The 26,524-nt window shown below is 40.9% G+C and overlaps 1 protein-coding gene across 2 annotated transcripts in view; it reads right to left on the bottom strand.

Annotated features, from left to right (window-relative positions):
• LOC135205750 (tyrosine-protein phosphatase 69D-like) overlaps nt 1-26,524 on the bottom strand; it is a 472,711-nt gene that overhangs the window by 83,574 nt on the left and 362,613 nt on the right. For both annotated transcript variants that reach the window (XR_010312592.1, XM_064236870.1), the window contains exons 18-19: nt 26,501-26,524; nt 17,245-17,380 (exon numbers count right to left, since the gene is read on the bottom strand). The exon at nt 26,501-26,524 is cut by the window's right edge and continues 169 nt beyond it. Coding sequence is in view for 1 of the 2 variants with exons in the window: in XM_064236870.1 (XP_064092940.1) it covers nt 17,245-17,380; nt 26,501-26,524 (160 nt within the window). In the remaining variant the exon portion in view is untranslated. The remainder of the gene's footprint in view (nt 1-17,244; nt 17,381-26,500) is intronic.

The raw sequence follows: 26,524 nt of genomic DNA, 5'->3' as shown, positions 1-26,524 counted from the left end.
GATTTGGGGTGATCAACATCCTATTCAGGATTTTCCAAATGAGACTGAATGGTGGGAACACAGAGTTGAAAAGCATCTTGCATTGCTACCCATGGACTGGGGACCAGGAACCAGATGGAAGGTTTGTTTTCCATCCTCATGACAAATAGGTCAATCATCAAATGTCCCCAAACCCTGAGCAGACTGTCTGCTACTGCCTGGTTTAGAGGTTTAGAGACCACTGTCCCATTGACTTAATTCCATCGGCTAAATTGGTAAGCGGTGTTCTTTTTCCTGGGAGTATATGGCTTTCAACTCTATTTGGCGCATTGATGCTCACTCATGCATCTATGGCAAGAGGGCATTGATCTGGTTAGCCTGTTCCCCACATTTGTTTATGTAGGCTACAGCAGTGGTGTTGTCACTCAAGTTCACCACTGTGTGCCCCCTGTATACGGTGTACAAATGCCTGCAGTGCCAACCATACTACAATCATCTCTAGACTGTTGATGTGTCCTCCAGCCTTCTTGAGAGGTGACAACAAAGATCCGGGGGGGGGGGGGGGGGGGGGGGGGGGGGGGGTGGGGGGGGGGGGGGGGGGGGGGGGGGGGGGGGGGGGGGGGGGGGGGGGGGGGGGGGGGGTGGGGGGGGGGGGGGGGGGGGGGGGGGGGGGGGGGGGGGGGGGGGGGGGGGGGGGGGGGGGGGGGGGGGGGGGGGGGGGGGGGGGGGGGGGGGGGGTGGGGGGGGGGGGGGGGGGGGGGGGGGGGGGGGGGGGGGGGGGGGGGGGGGGGGGGGGGGGGGGGGGGGGGGGGGGGGGGGGGGGGTATGAATGCAAGCAGATTTCTGTCTGACAACCACCACACAAGCTCCGCCCAAATTTCTTGGTTGAGAAGAAACAGATGATGGAGGGGGTTGCTCAGGAAGACCAATGTCTTTTCAATTGCCACAGGAGGGAACCTAACCTAACCTTCCGATCAGAACTAGTTTCTCTGGGGATGTAAGGCTTGCTAATCCTGAGCTGGTTGTTAGTTCTTCTCTTAGGAAGCAATTTGATACTTACTTGAGGCTGTCTAATTGATGTGGAACAGGGACGGCCCAAACTTCCTTGGCACCAGAATCAGGCCTACTATGTATTTCAGTAAGTTTCAGTCATCTTATTTTGCCAATATCTTTCAAGCCAATCAACTGAATGGTATGGTACTTTGAAACACCCCATTACAATTTTTTACCTCTAATTGACTCAGAATATTTACCACTTGCCAGTCATGGTATTTCTCCACACTTATACTTCTATTAACCTATAGTTATAAATGGCAATTGGTACAAGAATACATTCCTTGTCTTAAAAGAAATATATAAGTATATGTCAATCTTTGTTCCACTGTCAAATCTTAATTTGACTTTGAGTAGTTTTTCACACAATTTTATCTAATTTTCCTGTAGCTTAAAATCCTAAATTTCTCATGTGCTCTAGCAAGTCATAATCTGTAAAATAGTTGTCAAAATATACAACATGAGAATGAATTGTCTAAATATCTTAACATTTACAACATAACCATTGAACCAACTAAAAGATACTTGTTTTCTTCTTCAGCAGAACTACAACAATAAGGATCAAAATTGTAATAATATCCTGAGGAACCATAAAGGGCCCTGTTTTGATCCAAATCTCATTATTTATCCATACATAAATTGCTCCAAAGAAGACCATGATATTTAAACTAAACTGTTTAAAGGATTCCTGGAGGGCAGAGTTTCACATCTTTAAATCTTTACCTGCTCATTTTCATCGGTACATATATCTTAAAAATGAAGAATGAAAAAATCTTCATTCGACCAGAACTCTCTAAAGGTAATTCATGGTTGCAATGGAAAAACAGAACCTTAATAAAACGCTTTAGATCAATCAACACAGTGAATGAAATTGCTTATTCTTAGTAATATGGGTTGTGGGGTTAATGTGGCCTTTCTTAGCAACACTCACTTCAAGGTGTGATGTCCCTGCCTAAGCAAATTAGGGTAGAAGATAGACTGGTCTTGGCAAGCAACTATTCTAGGAGATGGATACTTAGTTATGTTTAATTATATCCCCAACAGAACTTTTTAAAAATTATGTAAATGCTGTTGTTGTTGATGTTACTGCTGTTGAATGTATTGTTGATTTTCATAATGTTGCTGTTGTTATGAGTTTATTAGTTTCACTACAGATTTTATGTTGCTAATTTTAAGGGGGCCGGCCGGCTAATGCCCTTTTTCAAGGACACGACTTTGATATTCATACCACTTAATAAGGTGACTTGGGACATCTCCAAACCGCATATGATTTTCGCCTCTGACCTTTAGTTTTGTGACGCCAGGGCGATTTATCCGAAAATAACCAATTTTTTTTTTTTCAAAGTTTTCTTATCTCCTCCCTGATGATTTCAATATTAAGACCTGGGATTACTACCATATATAGACCTGATGTAGACCTCCAATCGAAATGGAGAGTTTTTTTCTAAAAGTCATTTTTTTGCAAGATATGAATTTTTCAATATGGTAAAAAATAAACCCTATAAATCAGGAGAAAAAAATTTATAAAAAAAATACGAAACAAAAATTGGAAAAAAGGGCTCTATTTGATTGTTCTATAATGTCTTCCTGAGTTATATACCAAATTTCAATGTTATAGCTTTAAAACTAAGTGAGAAGATAGATTTTGAAGGTCAAAAAGTATAGTTTTGAGATACGGGCGTTCAAAGTTTTCCTTCGTATTTCTAAGTTTTCCTTCGTATTTCTATAAAGACAATGTTAATAAATAATGATTATTATGAATGTATATTTCTTTTTTGTGTATTAATAAACCAAAACTATTTTATTTATCATAATTTAATCATAAATGATGATCCCTTTGCTCATATATCGCAGCCTGGGGCACTGCTTGAGGCAAGATGGGGCACTCCTTCCTACGCAATTCTCTCTCTCCCCTTCGCTAACTCGGCTTATTACAGCGAATTTTCTTCTTCTGTTTATGTTAGCGAGATGTTTTCCTTGTTTATTTTCCTCTTTGGCATGATGAAATTCTTGCCCGAAACAAAGATGAACAAACGTAAATGCAAGAGAATTTCAAGAGGTGAAACTCGAAGGCGTACTCATTTTTTGCAAAGACAATTTAATAAATCATGATTATTATGAATTTCATATTCCATTTTGGGTTTTAAAAAACCAAAACTTTGTTATTTATCATGAATGAAGATCTTCTTTGCCCAAAGATCGTCGTAGCCTTGGGCACAGTGTGGAAGTGTGCTGTCAAGCAAGACGGGGGCGTTACTAGCAACCCTCCCCTCTTCTCTTCACTAACTACGCATATATTATGATATTCTGTAATAATACTTGAGCGATTTTTCTTCGTCTGTATGTTAGCAAGATGTTTTCCTTGTCTTTTCCTCATTGGCATGATGAAATTCTTGCCGAAACCTACATAAACATACGTAAACGCAGGCGTATGTCAGAGGTGAAATGGAACGTGTAGACTACTCGACGTCTGTAATCGCACTAAATCAGGACAGGACAGTGGAGTGGACTTGGCCTGAAGTCTCCTTCTCGACTCGGGGAATGTCTACAGATGCCATTTCTCCCAATTTCTTTGACAATAATTATCAAAATTTACGATAATAGAGGAAATATTGCATTTTCTTGTACGGATCAATGTTTTAGGCTTATTGAGTTACGTTAACTAATTACCCTGTAACTACGAAAGTAAGAGGAATTTTGACGAAATATTTCGTATACGTATTCTCAATTGCCATATGAAGCTCCATGAATTTTTTCATGACTTTGCATTTTTCGCCCTATACCTCCATATATAGGCGTTCCGGCCGGCCCCCTTAATTCTTTTGGGAGACATTGAGCAGAACTATGGGTCTGTAAATACTCATTACAGTGAGATAAACTGCAAAGTACTTTACTCAAATATTTGGGGTTTAAGGTCAAATATTCTTGACCTCCAGAGTTGTGCCCATAATTGCAATTTGATGTTTTTATTCAAGATTCTTGAAAGTGGTAACAAGTCAGAGGCTGAGTTTTTAATCCCAAGGTTGATGACCCTGATTTTATTTATCATCGTAACACCCAACATGCACGAGGTATGGCCGTACTATACACAAGTCCGGACTACCTACTTTTCATCAGGAAAATTTGAAGTCTAGTTGCCATCAAGTTCTTTGTTTTAAGTTTTTTAGAAAGTTCTACAATGTTTACATATTTGCTGTTAACCGCAATCCAAATATTGAAGATTCTATATAGTCTCTTGGTAAGCTGTAATGCAAAGCACAGGGAGGGGCTAAATTCTAATTCCACAGATCATCATGGTTGGTCTGCTCTTGGGTTCTGTATATCCTCTGATTTTGTTCAAGTAATTGAGTAACCCACACATATTTCTGGTAACAGATTAGACCTCATATTTACAAATGTTCCAGCTATCGTCAAGTCCAAGGTCTGTGAATATATAGACACTGCTTTTTTTTTATTTATATAGATTTTTGGCATTATGCCAAGCACTGGGGCAACTTAGGCCACTCACGCTGAAACGGAAATTGACAGGAAAAGGTTTGAAAGGTGTTACAGGAGGAAAACCTCATAGTTGCACTATGAACCAATTGTTAGGAGAGGGTGGACAGGTGAAAGGAAGAGAATATGAACGGAGGTACAGTAAAAGGAATGAAAGTAGTTGCAGCTAGGATCTGAAGGGGTGCTGCAAAGAACCTTAAGTAATGCCTACATTGCACCGAATGAGGTGCACTGATGGCAGTAACCCTCTACGGGGTATAGACACTGCTGATCATTTTGCCACCGAGATGAACATATCTGTCAATCAGTATATCCGTAATACCAACACTGGGCAAACAACAAATTGAGATCGCATTATTGAAGCTTGTCAGGCACTTTATGTTTCACATGTTATATTAGATCCTGCTCCCTAGAAGTTGAATGAAATGATGATGACTATTCTAATAAGATATGTCCCGAGACATCAAATTCAGGACAACTGACAAACTATAGTTTGATGATGAATGTATATGAGCTTACCATGACAGACCAAATTCAACACATGAAGATGAAATCGTTCAAATGAAAATTACACAATTTCTCTTGAGTGTAGCTGTGCTGTGAATAGAACTTGCCATACAGACAAGAGAAATTACAATAATTCTTTTAAGAGGAAACTTGAAGGAATTATTCAGTCCTATCTGTGATGGACCAAACTGGCATCATCTATCTTTGGTTCAGGCTTGCCTTCCATTCCACACTAACAGAAGATGGTAGACTGGTTACTGACCCTAGGGAAAAGCTGAACTGCTTTATCAAGCTTTTAAAGCTAAGAAATCAGCTGAGGATGTCCCTCTCCCTGATACTTGTCACCTTGAACCTATTCTTACCAAATTTGCATTTTGTTCCAGAGATGTTAAGAAAACTCTGGATAATCTTAATAACAGGGTTGAAGAAGATCCTGAAGATTTATTCCTTTTCTTCTTCAAAAAAAGGTTTCCAGTGTGTTGTCTCCCAAGATTCATAGATTCTATAAATTTTTATGTTGACGCAGTATCTTTGCAGATGAGTGTAAGCTTAGCAAAACAGCACCTGTCCCAAAGAATGACACATCTACAGACTGTAGTAACTACAGGCCAATTTCTATTCTCCCTGTGCTCTTCAAGGACTTAGAGTGCAGAGTAATTCAGAGGCAGCAGTGAGTTGCTGTGGACATATGTGTATACAAGCAGCCCTGCTTATTGGCAGCATTGGTTAACAGTTTCCATTTTACACTGCTTGGCAAACAATGTTGTTAATCTGATTTCTGGGCTCAGCTCGTGTCGCTGCGCGAAATATCCTTTAATCTATTATTTCTAGGGTAAATGTACTAACACATACCAGAGAATAAATAAAATAAAGAAAAAGGTCAGTACAACTGACCGCCACCCTCCAAGCGGGCGTCGGTATGAACACTAGGCGAGTGAGACCACTACCACGAGCCAAAAACCAATAGAAATCTCCCACAACAAAAACCCTCCATGAGGAGAGCCGACCCACAGAGTGAGCAGCTCGTACTACTACTACTCCATCCCATGCTGCCGACTGCTGCGCCTCTGGTGGCCATCCTTTTCAGTTAGCACTCACGAGCAGACGTGATATTTTTCTCTCTGTGTTTTTTGTGCCCTTTCGTTGGATTTATCTATGATGGAGCGTGCAGCTATTGCAGCAGCTAAGTTAAGTACTCAGTATTTATGGTTAGTTGGTTTTTTCCGGCCCTCAGTCAGTATTTGCCTTTGTTTTTTAGGTATAAATACGAACTCGGGGTCGGAAGCATGGCAGCATGGTTCTGCCGCGTGGTGGGTTCGTTCTCGGTCTCCTCCCATACCTAGAACATCCCATTATCTATGTACGCTCTATTATATTATCCGTTTTACTTAGGGTACTGTCTACTCAGGTTTGTCATGCATGCATGTCTTTTACCTTATGTAGGCTTCTTCTTTCCAGAGCCCTAGTCCCGGCTCTTAGTATCGGCCTCTGACCTAGCTTTGAGTGGTAGACTTTCCTTCGGGTTAGTCGTACACTCCTGGTTTTTTATTTTTTCTCCTACTATATTGTTTTCTCTCTTTTATGTTTTATTTTATTAATACCATGTATTTTGTTATGGTTAGGTTAGTTAGGCGTCTGGCTTAGCCTAGGTCCTGGCTCCTTGAGCCTATGCTACCGCTCATCAGTTCGGTTGCTCCCTATAGCATCTCTCTGATCAGTCGGTTTTGGCCCAGTGGGTTCTCTATGCTACCGCTCTTCAGTTCAGTTGCTTCCCGATAGCATCTCTCTGATCAGTTGGTTGGTCCTAGGCTTAGTTGTCTTATTTTAGCCTTACCGTCTCGTGGTCACTACGCGATCACGAGAACAGCCAGACGCCTGCCCAGTCCCCCTTCCCCCCTCCTCCCGCTCTTCCATAGAGTCGGGGGAGTGTGGGGGCGGTCTTCCCCCCACGCTCGCTCCACATACCCGAGCATGCTTCCCTCTCTCCCCCAGGCGGAGGGGCCAGGGAGACGGGACAGACCCAGACTGGACGCGACCTCTCCGGCTTCTCGGTCCCGCGGCCCGGTGGTGATGTGATGGGGGGTGGGGTACTGGCCTTTCCCCCCATCCGTTGCTTCCTTGTCGCTACCGGTTCGCTGAGCCTGTATGTCTCCTCGCTCTTCCCGACCTTGCTAGGTCTCCTTTCCTGATCGGAGTCCTGGCATCCAGCGGGAAGTTGTTAGTCCACCCAGTAGAGTGGACCGGAACATACAGTGGGTCCCTGCTAACCTTACCGTATTGCTGAGTTACTACACTCCGCTACGCACTGGACTTGCTCCGGTTCGTTTGAGTTTTAGGTTTAAGCGTTATTAGATTAACTATAAGTTTATCTTAAGTACCTTAAACCTTTTTTCCCCCCCTCCCTTTCATGTCTTACCGGATATCTCCGGGATTATAGCCTATTCAGGCGGGGCAGGGGGGGGTTATGCCCAAATTTTTTCCGAGCTCCGGCATGCAACGGAGTTCTTCTGTCCTTTAACCTGTAAGTGTTATTCTTTAAGATACTCATGTGTCTTCCCACTTACAGGCCACCAAAACTGTGAGCATCCGGGATGCGCCGCCACACTTCAGGACCCATGTGGACACGAAGTTTGCCGGTCCCATGCTCCATGCGCGACTCTGCACGGGGACATCCAGGTCTGGTACCATGAGACGTGTACCATATGTTACGATCTGGTGAGCCAGCTTTTAGAAGGGGTGAGTATTCCATCTCCGGTAGCTGCTCCGCTTCTGTTTTAGTGCTTAAGTTTTCATCATCCACTTTAACTTAAGGCATCTAAGTTTAAGTTATATTTAAGTTTTAGTTTTAAGTGATTCTTAAATCTAATCTGCGCCCTCTCTTCCAGGCGCCGGCAGTGAAGGATACCGCACTGGCAACCTGCGGGCCTGGGTCGGCGTTTTGGTTTTGGGAAGAACGCCGCCAAGGGTATGCCCTACATCTTGGAGAAGCGGTTGGCGCTGTTAATCTTCCCCGGAGGCAAGGCGACAGGATACGTCGACCCAGTAGAGGCGGCCCCTACTATCGCCTTCATCCAACAACAGCTGGCTGCCTCATTAACTGATCAAGACCAGGATATCTCCACGGACGTCGCGACTTTAGATATTAATGTGGAACCTATGGTAGGTGTAGACGACCTGTTGGTCGAGGTAAGTAGGGTGGACACCCAAGGGTCACCCTTGGGTGTGACTGTTTCTTCTACTCCTGCAACCTCTCCATCCTTCCAAGGATTTACAGGTGATGAATTATATACTCCTCCTGACGCTTCAGTTAGACCTAAGGTCAAGGGTCAAGCAGTGAAATCCTTGACTAAGACGTCGTCGTCGTCTAAGAAGTCGACTTCGGCGTCATCCTCCTCACGTAAGTCTCCGGCTGCGAATCCCGGAGCAGACAGGCTAAACCCAAAGCTTCTAGCTCCGGCTCTAAGTCCTCGAGGAGTAAATCCTCCAGAGAGAGATCTCGCACCCGCAGAGTCACCAGTTCCGCTACCCTTGGTTCCGATTCAGAGCCACCCCTCCACCTCCGCAGCAGCTCCGGCCTTGGACTCCAATGCTGGCCTGTTGCAACAGGTGGGCGACCTGGTTGGGTCCCTAAAGAGTAGCATGGAGCAAATGATCTCTCGTCTGTCGGATAGGATTACTTCCCAAGACTCCATTATAGCCGGACTGAGAGAAGCCCCCTAGCCTCTCCTCCACTTTCCAATACGAGTGGAACTCAGCTTCCTCCGTATGACTCGTACCTCCGTTCTCGATGAACAATCCATGGAGAGTAGCGTCATACGCCCCCTTCCAAGACGGTCTCATTTCCATACCGGAATTCGGAACTCGAAGGATAGAGGACTTCGAGTTCTTCCCGGAAGACCTCCAGCCTCCGTTCATAGGCTACGCAAGGCTTACAGCTTCGGCCATGGTTCGGGATGATAGGGTACCTAAGGAGACAGTCCTCTATTCACGAGACCAGGCTCAGAGAGAATGGCTCAGATGTTTAGAGGACATGGATTGTTCTAATACGAGGATACAACCTTTCAAGAGTCCCTTTACCATTTTCACAATGGATGAGTAGTACCCCCGCTCCCGTTCCTGACAAAGATCGCGAGGTCTACCATCCCAGCGGCCCCAGAAGGGGGGAACCCATGCCTCAATTGAAGGAAGCAGATCCCACATCTCCGTTGCTCCCTTTCAGGCCGGAGAATTGTGGGAGGACTTGCCAAACACCTTTCTCAGCTGGCAAACTCAAACCGGATGCTATGGAGCAGTTTGGTGAAAAGCTACCCAGGCTACCACATAGCCTTATTCAGGCTGAATTTGACGCGAAATCGCGACTACCAGATCAATTAATCTATGGCTATGTCCGAGGTAGCAACCATAGCTTATGGCTCAGAGGCCGCTTTTTAAGCTCATGACCAAAGCCCTGACTCAAACGGTACAGTCGGATATGTTTGAGTTTGCCACTGCTAGAATGAATTGTAGGAAGCATGTCCTACAAGAGGCAACCATTCGACATGAGCCGAATAGGTTACTCTCGTCTAACATCTGGGGAGCAGATCTCTTCCCAGAAGCTATGGTGAAGGAAGTCCAGTCAGAGGCTACGAGGCTGAACCAGAGCCTTAAGGACCGTTGGGGCCTTACAGCTAAGAGGAGACAAGACCTAACTCCTAAAGGTAAGGGACAGAAGAAACCTAGGCGTTTCCACCCTTACCAGAAAAAGCAGCCACGCTTTCCTCAGCAAGTTCCAGTGGTGCCCTTAGTGCAAACAGCCCAACCTTCCACCTCTAAGGCTCAATCACAGCCAATTATGTGATATCCCCTCAGCCTCAGCCTCCACCTCTTACGCCATCTCTCCAGCTTACAATCAAGCCTTCGAGAGTCAAGCTTCACAGAAGTATGACCGCTCGGGTAAGGGAGGCAGAGGTAAGCGTTCCTTTCGTGGGAGAGGATCGGGAGGCCCCTTTAACAGGGGAAAGCACTTCAGAGGAGGCCGAGGCGGTTACCAGAACCAATGAAGAACTTCAGGTAGGAGGGAGGCTGTTTCACTTTCGCCATCGGTGGAACTTCAGCGAATGGGCTCAGAGCATAGTGTCAAAAGGCCTGGGTTGGAGCTGGTTGACGAACCCACCTCCATCCAGAACCTTTCCGTCAACTTCCTTCCAAAGAATTGACAGAGTAAGCAGAGGACCTCCTTCAGAAAGGAGCTATAGCGAGAGTCAGAGATTAAAATTTCAAGGTCGCTTGTTCAGCGTGCCAAAGAAAGGCTCACAAAAAAGAAGGGTAATCTTAGACTTGTCCCGCTTAAACTTAGCCATCCGCTGCGACAAGTTCAAGATGCTCACGATCTCACAGGTGCGGACCTTACTTCCCCGTGGGGCAGTCACCACCTCTATCGATCTTACAGACGCCTACTATCATATCCCTATTGCAAGACACTTCCGTCCGTAATCTGGTTTTCTTTCAGGATAGGAGACCAGGCATTCTCCTTCAAGGTAGTTCCCTTCGGACTCAATTTTTTCGTGGCACCCAGGGTGTTCACGAAACTAGCGGAAGCAGTAGTGCAACAACTCAGATACAAGGGATTATGGTAGTAGCGTATCTCGACGATTGGTTGATCTGGGCTTCAACAGTCGAGGAATGCAACAGAGCCACACTGAAAGTGATTCAGTTCCTGGAATATCTAGGCTTCAAGATAAACAGGACCAAGTCAAGACTCACTCCAGAGTCAGTCTTTCAGTGGCTGGGCATTCAATGGAATCTATCCTCCCATACTCTGTCGATTCCATCAACCAAAAGGAAAGAAATAGCGAAGTCAGTCAAAACAATTTCTAAGTCACAACTGGCGTCAAGGAGAGCTCAGGAGAGGATCCTGGGTTCTCTCCAGTTTGCTTCAGTGACGAACGTCTAATGAAAGCCAAACTGAAGGACCTAACCAGAATCTGGCGCTCACGAGCAAATGTCAGGTCCAGGGACAAACTATCCTCAGTCCCTCTGATTCTAAAGAATCGTCTTCGGCCGTGGGCGAAAGTCAAGAATTTGTCAGTGTCAGTACCTCTTCAGTTCCCTCCACCAGGGATTACCATCCACACAGACGCGTCCTTAAGCGGCTGGGAGGGTATTACCCAGGTCCAAAAGGTTCAAGGAACTTGGTCACCTCAGTTCAGTCAGTTTTTCCATATAAACGTTTTACTGGAGGCAATGGCAGTGTTCTTGACTCTAAAAAGATTACGCCCACCAAAGTACTCCCACATAAAGCTAGTTCTGGACAGCGCAGTGGTATTACATTGTATAAACAGAGGAGGCTCCAAGTCACGTCATCTAAATCATGTGATGGTAGCCATCTTCTCCCTGGCAGACAAGTTCAGTTGGCATCTCTCCTCCACTCACATAGCGGGAGTGAGAAACGTCATAGCAGACGCGTTATCCCGATCAGTACCCCTAGAGTCGGAATGGTCACTGGACAACAGTTCGTTCCAATGGATCCTCAAAGAGTCCCCAGGGGCTACAGGTGGATCTCTTCGCATCTCAAGCGAATCACAAAAAAAAAAAACTCCCCTGTTTATGTAGCCCCCAACCTGGACCCTCTGGCCTACGCCCACGGACGCCTGGCTCCTAGACTGGAACAACTGGAAGAAGATTTATGTCTTTCCCCCAGTGAATCTTCTTATGAAAGTTTTAAACAAACTCAGGACGTTCAAGGGTCAAGTGGCTCTAGTAGCCCCAGACTGGCCGAAGAGCAATTGGTATCCCCTAATTCTGGAGCTGGGCCTTCGTCCTCTTCGGATACCCAATCCCAGGCTCTCCAGTCAGTACAAACGAAGACTGTGTTCGCTTCCTCAGGGATTCTCAAACCCTAACTTTATGGATTTCATGAAGTTTGCGGCAAAAAGGGATGCGAATATTGACCCTCAGAATATTCTCTTCTTGGAATCCGATAAAAGGGATTCAACTTTGAGACAGTATGATGCTGCTGTCAAAAGTTAGCAATCTTCCTGAGAGAATCTGATATCAGAATCATGACAGTTAATTCAGCTATATCCTTCTTCAGATCCTTATTTGAAAAAGGTTTAGCAGCTAGCACGATTACGACAAACAAGTCAGCCTTGAAAAAGATATTTCAATTTGGGTTCAACATAGACTTGACGGATTCCTACTTCTCGTCTATTCCTAAGGCATGTGCTAGACTTAGACCTTCTGTAAGGCCTACGTCAGTTTCATGGTTCTTAAACGATGTTTCTTAAAAACTGGCTTTCAGAAACCGATAATGACACATGCTCGTTTATCTGCTCTTGAGGAAAACCCTGTTTTTATTAAGCTTAGCTTCAGGAGCAAGAATTTCAGAACTGTCGGCTTTATCCAGAGATCCGGATCATATTCAATTCCTTCCCACAGGGGAAGTACTACTTTCTCCGGAACGTAGCTTTTTAGCAAAGAATGAAGATCCTTTGATGAGGTGGGAACCTTGGAAGGTACTACCCCTTCCACAAGATGTATCTCTTTGCCCAGTTACAACCTTACGAGCCTTTCTGTCCAGGACCTCCTCATCCTCATCGGGTCCCCTCTTTAAGAGGGAAAAAGGTGGTACTTATACCATTAAAGGCATCAGGCAGCAAATCCTGTACTTTATTAAGCAAGCCAATCCTGACTCTTTCCCGAAAGCACATGATGTTAGGGCAGTAGCCACCTCAATTAATTATTTCCAACACATGAACTTCGATGAGTTGAAAAAGTATACCGGATGGAAATCGCCGACAGTGTTCAAACGCCATTACCTTAAGTCCTTGGAAGCTCTGAAATTTTCAGCAGTAGCAGCGGGAAACATAGTTTCCCCTGACTCTAGTTAATTTGTAGTAGAAGATTCAGTCCATCCTTTCTACCTGCTTCACCCAACAGTTCGTCTTTCCTACCGTGTTTCATTTACATTCACCTGGTGTCTTAGCTGCTTTTTATGATGATATAGTGGGTGTCCCTTAGTTTTTGCCAGGGACACTCACAGATGATTATGGATTTTGATCTCATGATGTTACCCCTTATTTTTATGCTAGGGGATACATCTCATTTATAATGGTTACGGGTTTTGTATATTAAGTCATATGCATTCCTTATATATTATCATTGTTGGTTAATTTGTTCATTTGATTACTTTAATTGCTATTATATTTTTGATACATGCCTTTACACAGATACTATTTTGTTACATGTAAGCCAATTTACCTCTGTACATATGTAAATTACCTTATGATAAGAAACATGTTTAGAATTAAGGGTAATTTAAGCATATTTCTATTATTTTGTATCACTGTGTATTTGTATCTTTTTAGCAATTATATTCTTTTTATATTTACATTATTTTTTATTTGAGACCTATTCTGACTTATTTTATTACTTTTGTTTACAATCTTGTGCTATTTCTCTGGTACGATTTCGCGCAGCGACACGAGCTGAGCCCAGAAAAGGGATTTTGACGTAAGGAAAAATCTATTTCTGGGCGATTGGCTCTGTCGCCAGCGAAATCCCACCCTACCCATCCCTTCGCCCAAGATTGTCTGCTAACTTCAGGATGGCCACCAGAGGCGCAGCAGTCGGCAGCATGGGATGGAGTAGTAGTAGTACGAGCTGCTCACTCTGTGGGTCGGCTCTCCTCATGGAGGGTTTTTGTTGTGGGAGATTTCTATTGGTTTTTGGCTCGTGGTAGTGGTCTCACTCGCCTAGTGTTCATACCGACACCCTCTTGGAGGGTGAACGAGTCAGTTGTACTGACCTTTTTCTTTATTTTATTTATTCTCTGGTATGTGTTAGTACATTTACCCTAGAAATAATAGATTAAAGGATATTTCGCTGGCGACACGAGCCAATCGCCCAGAAATAGATTTTTCCTTACGTCAAAATCCCTTTTTTGGTGCCAGTAACCTTCTTTGGAAGCTTGTAACTTTTGACTCGCATCTTGCTTTTGAGAAGTTTCAGCAAATTCCACACAAAAGTAAGAATTGTTCGTAAGGCAACCTGTTTTAGGTCGTTTGCTTCCTTTAATAGAATACTGTTCTGGGGTGTGGATGTCTGTTTCTGCCAGAGATTGATCTCTTAATATTAGCAATTCTGGCTTGGACCATCGACGGATAGTCTCTTGTTTGTCACTTTTTCATAAGTCATATTTCAACAGAGATTTACCTATTCACAATTGATCCATGATCATCTTTTCCTGCTGACAGCAACTATATTCCTTGAACAGTAACACCAATATGCATTGTGCTTTGCAGCTGAACTTCTCAATTCCAGTGGTCTTTTATTCTACACCCTGTTGGACAGGAGAGCCTCCCTGAGGATGTTGTGCAACTGGAACACAGAAGTTCAAGCAACAATGCAATGTATTAGTACTACCCTTACTATTCTCCATATTTTAATACATTTTATCAATCTACATATTTATTAGTTTTTTTAAAAAGGATGTCTCTTCTTTCTGTATTTCCCTTTACCTACTCTTACTTCTTCCTAATGAACACCATGTTCTTTAGAAGCTTGAATTTCAAGTCAGTGGCCCCTGTGGGCTTGTTCATTATGAATAGGTTTCTTCATCTGAACATCATCAGCATCAGCCGTTTCTAGTCCAATGCAGGACAAAGGCCTCAGACATGCCCTTCCATTCCCATCTCTTTATGGTCTTTCTATGCCAGTCTATACTGGCACATTTTCTTAGCTCATCAATCCATTGTTTTCTCTTCCTTCTTCTGCTTCATTTGCAATCTCTAGGGACCCATTCTGTTATTCTTTTTGTCCATCTATTACCTGACATTCTCATTATATGTCCTGCCCATATCCATGTTGCTCTTTTTCTCTCTCTTAGTGTTATTCCCATCATTATTCATTCTGTAGCTCTTTGAGTTGTAACTAGCTCATGTTAGCTTTGGTAAGGCTCCAAGTTTCTGATGCATATGTTATTACTGGTGGGATAATCTGATTAAATATACTTTTCTTTATTGAGAAAGTGGCATTTTACTTTTCATAATCTTACTTTGTTTACCAAAAGCTCTCCATCCTATGCTTATCCTTCTTTTAATTTCGGTCTCATATCCTGGGGAAACACTTACTGTCAGTCCAAAATATTCATTAACAATCTCTAGAGGTTTGTCTAGAGGTTTGTCATTGAACATTATCTTAGTTTTACTCTTATTTTCAGTTCTGCATTTCTGCTTTCTCTATTCAAACCCTCTTATCATCTTTTGTAATTTCTTCCCTGATTCAGTGAACAGAGAACTATGACATCTGCAAATCTTAAGTTGTTAAGGTACTCCCATTCATGCTAATTCCTACAGTTTCCCAGTCTAAATTCTTAAAAACTTCTTGTACGCACACTGTGAATAATCTATGAGAGACGGTATATCCCTGTCTAACTCCTTTCTCAATCAGAAATTTCTCACTATATGCAGTTTTAAGATTGCTGTTCTAGAAGGGAGGAGAGCAAGAGGTAGACAAACAGTTAAATACTTGGACAGCTTGGTGGGAGACTTGGATGGAGATTATACAGTAAATCAACTAATACAAGTGGCTAGAGATCGAGAAAGGTGGAGGCAAATGACCGCCAACGTCCAAGACATGGCACTTCGATAGATAGATAGTACTACCCACATAAATATCTTCAAGTGTTCTAACATAAGATTCATCTATTCCTTGCTTTTGAAGGGCTTTCAATACTGTTGAAGTTTTGACAGAATCAAAGGCTTTCTCATAGTCTATAAATGCCATACATAGTGGTTTGTCATACTCTGTTGATTTTTCCTCTAGCTGATTAATTAAATGGATATGGTCAGTTGCTGAATACCTGCTTCTAAAACCTGCCTGCTCTCTTGGTTCATTAAAGTCTAGTTGTCTTTCTATTCTGCTTAATTTGATTTCTAAATATTTTATATATTACTGAATATATAATCTTACTATAATAGGCATTATGTGTGCCTGTCTATCCGTCTGACATTCAATCACAGCCAAACATCTGGTCTGATGAGCATGAAATTTGACAGGGTTATCGTGGGGACTCCTAAGATGGTTTATAATGGGGTTTCAAGCAAAAAAAAAAAGGGCGGGACACCTTCCCCGAAAAGGGCTGGTTCAGCCTGTAGACTTAATAACATTTCAAATTTATCATACCTAATTTTCTGTATATATAGTAAATAATGTGGCTTTCGATTTTTGGTATACGTACTAAGTATGACTTACTATCGAATATTGGAGGGGTAAGACATCAGTGGCACTAAAGGGGGTCGGGGTTGGGCAGGGTGTGACAGAGAGAGTGAGAGGAAGAGTTGAAGCGGTGAAGAGAGACAGAGAGAGAGAGAGAATTTATCGGTTGCCATTCAAAGTTACCCCGGGCAGCACTGGGTTGGTCAGCTAGTAATAATAATAATAACAGGCATATAATATGGCCAGTATAGCATTACGTACACAGTTCCAAAGTCAACAATATCATACCCCATTATCCAAGTATCCACACAAGAAGACACTGAGTTTGTCCAACTTTTCAGAAATATATACTAGTACCAATAACTTCATGAACATATTAAACATAACAGTTTAAATGGTGCATTGAAAATTACATTACCAATTAATTATTTTGTACTGAGTTTTCAAGTTTTGAAAGGATAATTTATCATCAGTTGTTAGTGCCCACAATTCTTCAAAATGCATTTTAATTCTCAAAAAAATGAACAAAAATGAAGGAAAAAATGAAGGGAAAACAATAAAAGAGTAAAAAAGATATACTTAAGCTGTCATTATATGAGGACACTGAGAGATAATGCATTCACCATGATCAGAATTCTTGCTATGCATTAACACATGAAATAGGCAGTTCATACTTACACATGAATCAATGGCTTACATCATTGACAGCTTTTATAGCTATTCTTCTTTCTTAGAAATCAAAAGATGCAAGTCCAGGGGAAATCAACATTGTCAATGAGGCTAAAATGACTGACAGGTTTGTTATGAAAAAATAAATTTTAATTCCAAAGCAACTGTATCCCAAAATAATTGTACAAAGAGAAGCCAGGCAAGTTCTAATTCCACCAAATGAAACCCCTGAGATTGAATCATTAAACTACTGTTTTCCTTAGTAAACTTATTTTATTCTAAAAAATTTATACCCCAAATACATCAAATTACCATAACATTGTGGTTTGTACAAAAAAAACTTACTAATGACTGAACAAGGAAATTTCTTTGGTGACGAAGGTCACAGATCAAGTTGAAAATAGATGCATGGCCTTCCTCTTCCAATTCCATTACTAATGAATCTAAAGCTACCAATGTTCCCGTTCGACCAACACCAGCACTGGAAATAAAAGGAAAATTTATTACTACTAAAAACAACTGTCAGGTGCATAAAGGGTAAAATCAGTGTTCATGTTTACAAAGTTAGTGATGGGTAACATTTCTATAAAAGAAAAGGCTTCTTGCACCCTATTCCAATTGTTCATTATCAAAGTTTACTTTAAGACTGCACTGTACAGTGGACCCCCCGTATTCACATTCTCCGGATTCACGGATTTCTATCGGGAACGTTTCCCGGCATTATTCGCAGAAAATTCGCACATTCGCGGAATTTTTCTATGAGAAATATCCACATATTCCTGGTATTTTAATCAATTTCATCATATAATGAATGCACTTTTTGTGATAAAACTATTAAAAAAACCAAGTATGAAAATTTTTAGTGGGTTTTTCTTGAGTTTTAACTAACAAAATAGGCTGTTTTTAGCATTTTCATTGGGGTTCCAAACATTGGCGGGTTCTAACTATTCACGGGGGGTCTGGTACGCATCCCCAACGATTACGGGGGGACCACTGTACTGGGGAAACTGTTACACCACTTTTCTAAAAAAAAAAATATAAATAAATAAATCTTCACAGCCTATAAATACTGTCATTAAAATTTGTTCCTTTATAACCCATAATCTGCTTTTTTAGAGCTAGACCTAATGTCCATGATTAGGAACTAGAATAGTCTGCACTTTAAAGAAATCTCTTCTGACTCTAACCCTTATAACATTTTCAGGATATATGTAACTATGCTCTTCTCTCAGTGACATAAAGCTACAACTGAAATGGATGATATTCCTAATGACAACTGTGGCAAAGTAAGTGTATCATAAAAATAAACACCCAGTAATTTAGTCACTATTGACTGACAATTATGACTTCTGATTAGTTTTACAAATCTGTTTTGCTTCTTGGCATTTGTCTCAAGCCAAGCAGCTAACTATACCTGAGCTTTTTGTACGAAACAGTTTTGTAAGAAAATGCAACAATTTTACCATAAAATTAAAGTAGAGCAATACCTCCAGTTATGTCATTTACAGTTTAGCCATTTTTCATTTTACGATGGTTTTTTGTTAAAAAGTGATAGGGAAAAATAAAAATCAATTTACTTCTGCTTAAGCATCTTTACACTGGTTAGGAAACAAATGTTACTACACCATGAAAAAATAAAAATCAATAAATAAGCGCCTAACTTACATAATACATGTAAAATAAAATAATGACATGTACAGTATACTAAAACCATTGAAATGCATAAAAATGATAAAAGCACTGCCTTCCTAGCATGGTGTTTGGCTCTACAGCATATACTGTATACTGTACTGTTGTATATATACCTTATTCCTGGGTTCAGTCATCAGCCACATTATCATGACTGATGCAAAACCCTTCACAGGGGTTTCGTTCTCGGCGGGGTGCTGATAAGCAAAATCCACCAATAACCGAAACTTGGCTATTTATGGTGCTTATGGCGCTGATATCCGGTTAATGGCGGCCCTGTTAGGTTTGTTATGGCGCCATAACTCAACCTGAACTCTGTGTATTATGGCGCCATAAATTGCCCACTTTATGGCACTACAAGAGCCATAAAAATGGATCACCTTAACCGAGTCCGGCGATAACCGGGGCACTGCCTACCTTTGCAGTAATATAATAGAGTGGTCACCCCGTTTTTGCAGGGGATGTGTATTGACACCTCCCCCACCCCCGTGAATAGTTGGAAACCATATAAAAATGCTGAAAACAGCATATTTTATTAGTTAAAACTCAAGAAAAACCCATTAAAAATTTTTATACTTGGTTTTTCTAAATAGTTTTATCACAAAAAAGTGCATTTTTATTATAAAATTGATAACTGTTGTGCAAATGGTGGGTCTAGTGATGTTGCTCATGTGTGTGTGTAACCCGGTGAAAATGTTGAAAGATAATGGACCTGATATTGTGAGATGGGAATTTGAAGAAATGTTGAAGGAATGGGGAATTGTGCATGTGTATTCTACTCTGTATATGACCAGTGTGAATGGTTTGGCTGGAAGGACTGTTAGAACAATGACTGAGATTTTGCGAATGATGAGTAAATGTGACAATGATTGGGATATGTATGTAGGACGTGCAGTGTGGGTATATAATGCCATAATGCAGGAGAGTATAAGTATGTCTCCTTGTAAATATGTGTTTAATTTTGAAAAGATTGTTAGGCCACAGTTGGGTCTGTCAGAAAGTGATCAAGATTTGTGGAAGAAAGCAAGTGAAAGGTTTGAAAGTTTTGAGATTGGAGATAAAATGTTGAAAGAGGTTGTTGAGATGGGAAGAATGAATGTGAATAAGGTAAGAGAGAAATTTGAAGGGTTTTTTGAGATTTTGGAAGTGGGACTGAGTGGATTGAGTTATGTTTTGGGGAAATTGCGAGTAGGTGGGGGGGGGGGGGGGGGGGTGGGGGGGGTGGGGGGGGGGGGGGGGGGGGATGGATGAGGCTAGGACACCCATAACCAGCTCCGTAAGTGGAGGGAGGTACCACAGTATGTTCGGGAGAATGTGATGAGCGAATAGTTGAGGGTGAATAAGTATGAACCGAGTGTCAGTAGAAAAATGGGTCTGGGAGATCGACAGTTAGTGTTGGTCGAGTATGGAAGAAAGCTGAAGAGTGTAGAAAAAGGAAGTGGAAGGAAGAAGCATGAATGGCATGATAAGGGTGTTAGTGGTAGGGTGCAAACGGTTGATAAAGAATGTAATACGGATGACTTTGAGAGAATGAATGATACTTATAGCATATGTGGGTTTGAGTTAACAGGGTTAAGTGAGACCTCAGTGGGAAGGAAACCGAGTAGTAAGGAGATAGTTGATAGGATGGATAAGTCTTTGCAAGAGTTTGACAGAAGTATGGATGAACTGGGTGGTTTAGTAGCAGAAATAGGGTAGATATTGGGACCAGAGCTAGAAGATGTTGATGAAGTAGTGAATGAGATTTGGGAAGATAGTAGTGAGGGAGAAAATGGGAATTTGAATGAAAGTGGTTTGGAAGAAGTGAATGGCGATGTAACTGAGAGAATGCAAAAGGGTCCTAAAACAAGTTCCAGGGGGCCTGCATCCAAGCATCCTTGGGTGTTGTGGAAAGCAATTTAGTGTTGGTTTGGCAAGTGTAAGGAGACGTCAAAAATAACGGGGGAGGTAATATGGAGGAGTGATAATGGTAGTTTAAATTGGATAACTTCTTCGAGGGTTGCGTGAGAGAGAGAGAGAGAGAGAGAGAGAGAGAGAGAGAGAGAGAGAGAGAGAGAGGAGAGAAGGGGGAGGGGTAAATGGGAGTGGTTTGATGGTGGGCGTAAGCATATGGGTATTGTCTGTATTAGCAATCACCGAGTATATCAGTGGCAAGCGTCCGTTACGGGAGTGGCGGAGAGTCAAGAAGTCGGGGAAAAAGACAGTCAGTCAGTTGGAAGTAGCCAGTGTTTTTGGTGAGATTTGCTTGATTTTGATAATGTAAGGTGTTATGCATATGTCTGTCTGGTTGTGTGTTTTGGTGTCTGTGAGTTGGCACTTGGGGACAGTGTTGGGGCTGGTGGGTTTGTTGTGTTGAGTTCGAGTTGTTGTATGGTTGTCATGTTGTTTTGAGCTGTTGGTGTTCGTCTGTGCAGTGATTTGTCGGGTTGTTAAGTTGTTGTATGGTTGTGGTTCTCGATTAGTTGTTTTGTGTTGTGATTCTCAGCGGTGGCTGTGTCTCGACTAGCCTAGCCTAGCTATATCCAGCGGACAGCACAGCCTAGCCCTGAGTATCTGGAGTCTGAGGTGAGTACATGTGTTTGTGTTTTGTGTGTTCTGTATTTTGGTAAGCCAATTGTCCTGCGTGTAAAAAGTAACGTACAGGGGAAAGTGTGGCTGTGGGAAAATTTTTTCAGCCGGTACGATTAAAGTAACTGTGGGGAGTTTGCTTGCTTTCCTGCTTTGTGTGTGATCCCGCCACATGGATTTCATGGCAAGTCACACTACCCTAGGCATGAAAAAGCTTGATATCAGTAAACCATTATGTGGCTCTCAATATTCTACAATGCTGTCAGTTATCAGTCATACCTTGGGGTTCCTCTCTGCATAAATTTTTCCCCAATTTGTTTTGATGCAGATATTGCAATCACATTTGGGCATGCCTCATCACAAAACAGACTTGAAAGTACAACAGTCAGTGAAATAAAGACTGCCAATGTTGGTGTGACCATATACGGAAGACTACAAAGATATAACCTACACTTATAACCAACTGTAAAAACAGAAACCATGTGACCTTAACCATGTAAAGCAATATGACTGACAAGGATGAGCAACAACTGATGTGCATGAGTCTGGACATAGCCATAACTACATCAGTAGTTTTGGATGGCTGGGTTCCCTTGGATGGTTGTGCGTGCAAAAGGATTGAACTTATAATCAGGAGTGGAGAGATATACAGAGTGCCTCTAGCCATATTATCTCTGGTCACACTGAATCATAAGCAAAGGCAGATATTTACTAAACTATATTGTGTGCAAGGCTTCAACATAAAACCATAAACTTCATACACATATCCTTAGATAAAAAAAAGTCTGACACCACTGAAAAGGTTCTAATACTCTATTGCAGGAGTACCAGCACTACTACAAAGCACACGATTGAAGGAAAAATAATACAGTGGTCCCCTGTATTCGTGGGATGCGTACCAGACCACCCTGTGAATAGCTAGAACCCACAAATAATTGGAACCCCTATAAAAATGCTTAATATGGCCTATTTTGTTAGCTAAACTCAAGAAAAACCCAATTAAAAATGTTTATACCTGGTTTTTTTTTAATTTTTATTATAAAAATGACAAATTTGTAACTAATTTGTATTTTTCATAACTAACAAACCTGAGGTCTTAACAGTTAAAGGCCCACCTCGAACCACCCCTCTAGCAGTCTAAACTGGGTTAGAAGTATAACTGGCAGGTCGGTCACACGACGCCGAGGGCATTCTGGGTATACATACCCCGTGACCTGGTATAGATGCCAATAGTCCCTGCATCGCACAAGTTTAATTTTAATTCTACCGGTTTCCAGCCTGGAGCTAGTAAATCCTAATGTTAAGACCTCAGGTTTGTTAGTTATGAAAAATACAAATTAGTTACAAATTTGTCATTTGTTCATATACGGAACAAACCTTTGGGCTTAACATTAGGATAGACTTACTTATTGGAGGGAGGTAAGTCTCTAACTGACTGGGAGTTTGCCACCTATATCCATTTCCGAATATTAGGAGTATTCTAAGAGAATGGACTATACATAAACCCTTGAACCAAAGATATAAGGAAATCTATTGGTTTCCCTCACTGGGTGCTGGTATCATGCCATGGTTTATAAACTATGGGAAAATAGAGGACCCTCCATTCTCATAAACCACTCTTGTCCCTTGCATCTGGATCTACCATCACCCCTCCCTTCCTTATTACCGAGAGGGGTGTGTTGCTACTGAAAAGTATACTATACTCTAACATAACTTTACAGTATTGGCTGACCACCTCACCTGCACCTAGTCCGTTCCAGCTCATGATGGTACTCTCCTTCATACTGCCCGTAGGTAAAGGAGTAGAAAGAAAGTAGTAAAGAAAAAAGACCAGTCATCCCATTCATTCTACTTTCATACCTTCATCTTAGACTAGACACAAACTGACCCGCCAGGGGTACTGGATGAGCTATACCACTTGCTGGGCCGCACTGGACCCAAGGAAAAGGTATCCAAGGATCTATGGGCAACGTTTTATAAATAAAAGGAAGTGAAAGTCGTTTGGCGTTTCCAAACACCAGCTTTCAGAATTCTCTCCACAGACATATTCTTCTTGAATGCCTCAAGCCTCAAAAGTCATGAGCCCTAGCCCTCTTCTGGCTATCTGACCCCCTGTCATGTAGGCATTCCTGAACGTTTCTCTTAGCCAAAACGATATTGTATTCCTGGACACTTCCTTTTTGTTCCGTCCTTTACTTACGAACAAATGGATAAAAATGGGCAAACTAAAACCGGCTTTAAACAGATAGACAGAGAACACATCCTATGTTAAAGGCGGTAGAAAGATAACTGGCGGGTCGGTCACATGACGCCGAGGGCACTCTGGGTATATATGCCCCGTGACCTGGTATAGATGCCAATAGTCCCTGTATCGCACAAGATTAATTTTAATTCTACCGGTTTCCAGCCTGACGCTAGTAAATCCTAATGATAAGACCGAAGGTTTGTTTTGTATATGAACAAAGTGCATTTTATGATGAAATTGATGAAAAAAGCAGGACTATGAGGATATTTCTTATAGAAGAATATCGCAAACATGCGGATTTCCTGCAAATAATGGGTGGATATGTTCCAGAGAGAAATCCACTAATGCGTAAGTCCACAAATCCAGAGAACACAAATACAGTGCCCACTGTATACCCAAAACCTCATACCACTTTCATCCAACTTGGTACATCACATTGGCAATTCAAAAAATTTTGAACAGTAGATAACATGATAACATATACAAAATAGATTTTAGGTAATCTATTTCTTCAATTTATTCACACCATGCATGAGGAATTGGCCTCAAACTGCATTCCAATCTATCTACTCTGCAAGGTGAGAAAATGACAAAATAACCAAGATATACCAGAATTTCCTTTAAAGAATTTACAAAATCCTATGCACTGTGACATTTATGAAAATGATTCTAATCTTACACTCTAAGATAGCAATTTCTTACAAAACTCAGGTACATAAAACGAATTACTTAATATTTTAAGCAAAGTGTAGTACATTCTTAAAATTTATAAATTACATAAAATCATCAGAAATCTTGAAATAATCTTAACCCTTAAACGCCTAAGTGGTATAATAAAAATCGTCTCCCGTATGCAGAGGTGGGTATCGGAGTGAGCGCTGAAGCGTAAAAAATATTTTTTTCAAAAAATCTCAGCGCACTTAGTTTTCAAGATTAAGAGTTCATTTTTGGCTCCTTTTTTTGTCATTGCCTGAAGTTTAGTATGCAACCATCAGAAATGAAAAAAATATCATTATCATATATAAATAATGCGATATATGATAGCGCGAAAACAAAATTTCATATATATAATTGTATTCAAATCGAGCTGTGAGCAAAACGGTTAAAGCTAACGAGTTACTTTTTTTTGATGCATTGTACACTAAATTTCTATCATTTTGGTATACAACAAATTGTAAAACGATCAAAGCAACAAAGATAAAATATTATCACAAAATGAAGCATGAATTCGTAACGCGTGGACATAAAAAAATGTTTTTTTCAAAAATTCACCATAAATCTAAATATTGTTCTAGGGACTTCCAATTTGTTTCAAAATGAAGATACATGATTGAATATTACTATACTGTAAGAGTTTTAGCTTATAATTGCAGTTTTCAACCATTTCGGACGAGTTAAAATTGACCGAATGTCGCTTTTTTTATATATTTTTTATATGCAAATATTTCGAAAATGAGAAAAGCTACAACCTTCAATTATTTTTTTGTTGTATTCTACATGAAATTGCGCACATTTTCATATTAAAACTCTATGAAACGCCTAATATGAAATGGAGCAAATATTCCGAGAATGCGACGTATGCATTTTGGAGATTTGCGGCGGAGAATCTGCGCACGGAGGGAAGGAAAGTTTTTTTAAAATTCACCATTAATCTAAATATTGTGCTAGAGACTTAGAATTTGTTTCAAAATGAAGATAAATGACTGAATATTACTAGACTGTAAGAATTTTAGCTTACAATTGCATTTTTCGACCATTTCAGTGGAGTCAAAGTTGACCGAACATGGTTTTTTTCCCTATTTATCATAATTTATGTGCAAATATTACGAAAATTTGAAAAGCTACAACCTTCAATTATTTTTGGTTGTATTCTACATGAAATTGCACACATTTTCATATATAAAACTTTATGTAACGGCTAATTTAAAATGGTGCAAACATTACGACAATAGCACGCATGATTTTTTCGGAAGAGTTATCGCGCGGACGTAAGGAAAGTTTTTTTTTTTTTTTTTTTTTTTTTTTTTTTTATAAATTCACCAAAAATCGAAATATTGTGCTAGAAACTTCCAATTTGTTGCAAAATGAAGGTAAATGATTGAATATTACTAGAATATTAGATTTTTAGCTTACAATTGCGTTTTTTGACCATTTCGGTATAGTCAAAGTTGACCGAAGATTGAAATTTTGGCACTTATCGTTATTTATATGAAAATATTTCAAAACTGATAAAAGCTACAACCATGGGTTTTTTTTAGTTGTGTTGTCCATGAAATTGCGCACATTTCCATATATAAAACTTTATGTAATGGCCAAGTTAAAATGTTGCAAACATTACGACAATTGCACGTATGATTTTTTCGGAAGAGTTACCATGTGGACGTAAGGAAAAAGCTTTTTCATAAATTCACCATAAATGGAAATATTGTGCTAGAGACTTCCAATTTGTTGCAAAATAAAGGTAAATGATTGAATATTACTAAAATATAAGAGTTTTAGTTTACAATTGCATTTTTCGACCATTTCGGTAGTCAAAATTGACCGAAGGTTGAAATTTTGGCACTTATCGTTATTTATATGAAAATATTTCAAAATTGATAAAAGCTACAATCATGAGTATTTTTTTGTTGTATTCTACATAAAATTGTGCACATTTTCATATATAATACTCCATGTAACGGCTAATTTAAAATAGTGCAAAAATTGTGTTAAAGTGACAAAATAATTTTTGAGATGTGTCACTGATACTTTTTAGTGCGATAAGAGAGAAATTCGTGCTTGCGCACCTGTGTAACGATTGTAAACAAAACAACGCCTTGATCCGTGAGCTCCCAGCATCCCCCTAGGCGCGTGATTCAAAAGTTTTCGGCTGGTAGGCCTATAAGTACTTTTCTGCGAATCTTTAAAAAAACTTTTCAGTGTCGACGTAAATTACGTCCAGTCGGCACCCAACAGACAATTTATCTTGACATAAAATACGTCCAATAGGCGTTTAAGGGTTAACCTCCTTTTATAAAGGCATATCTGTTATAAACAAAAACAAAAAAAGACAAAACTGGTGCATAATTATAAAAAAAACTGAGGTTCAAGAAACCTAACCTGCAATGTATGAGAAGAGGTCCT

The sequence above is a fragment of the Macrobrachium nipponense genome, chromosome 11 (genome assembly GCF_015104395.2).
Source record: "Macrobrachium nipponense isolate FS-2020 chromosome 11, ASM1510439v2, whole genome shotgun sequence".
Taxonomy (NCBI): Eukaryota; Metazoa; Arthropoda; class Malacostraca; order Decapoda; family Palaemonidae; genus Macrobrachium; species Macrobrachium nipponense.
This window is presented reverse-complemented; position numbering and strand designations above follow the sequence as displayed.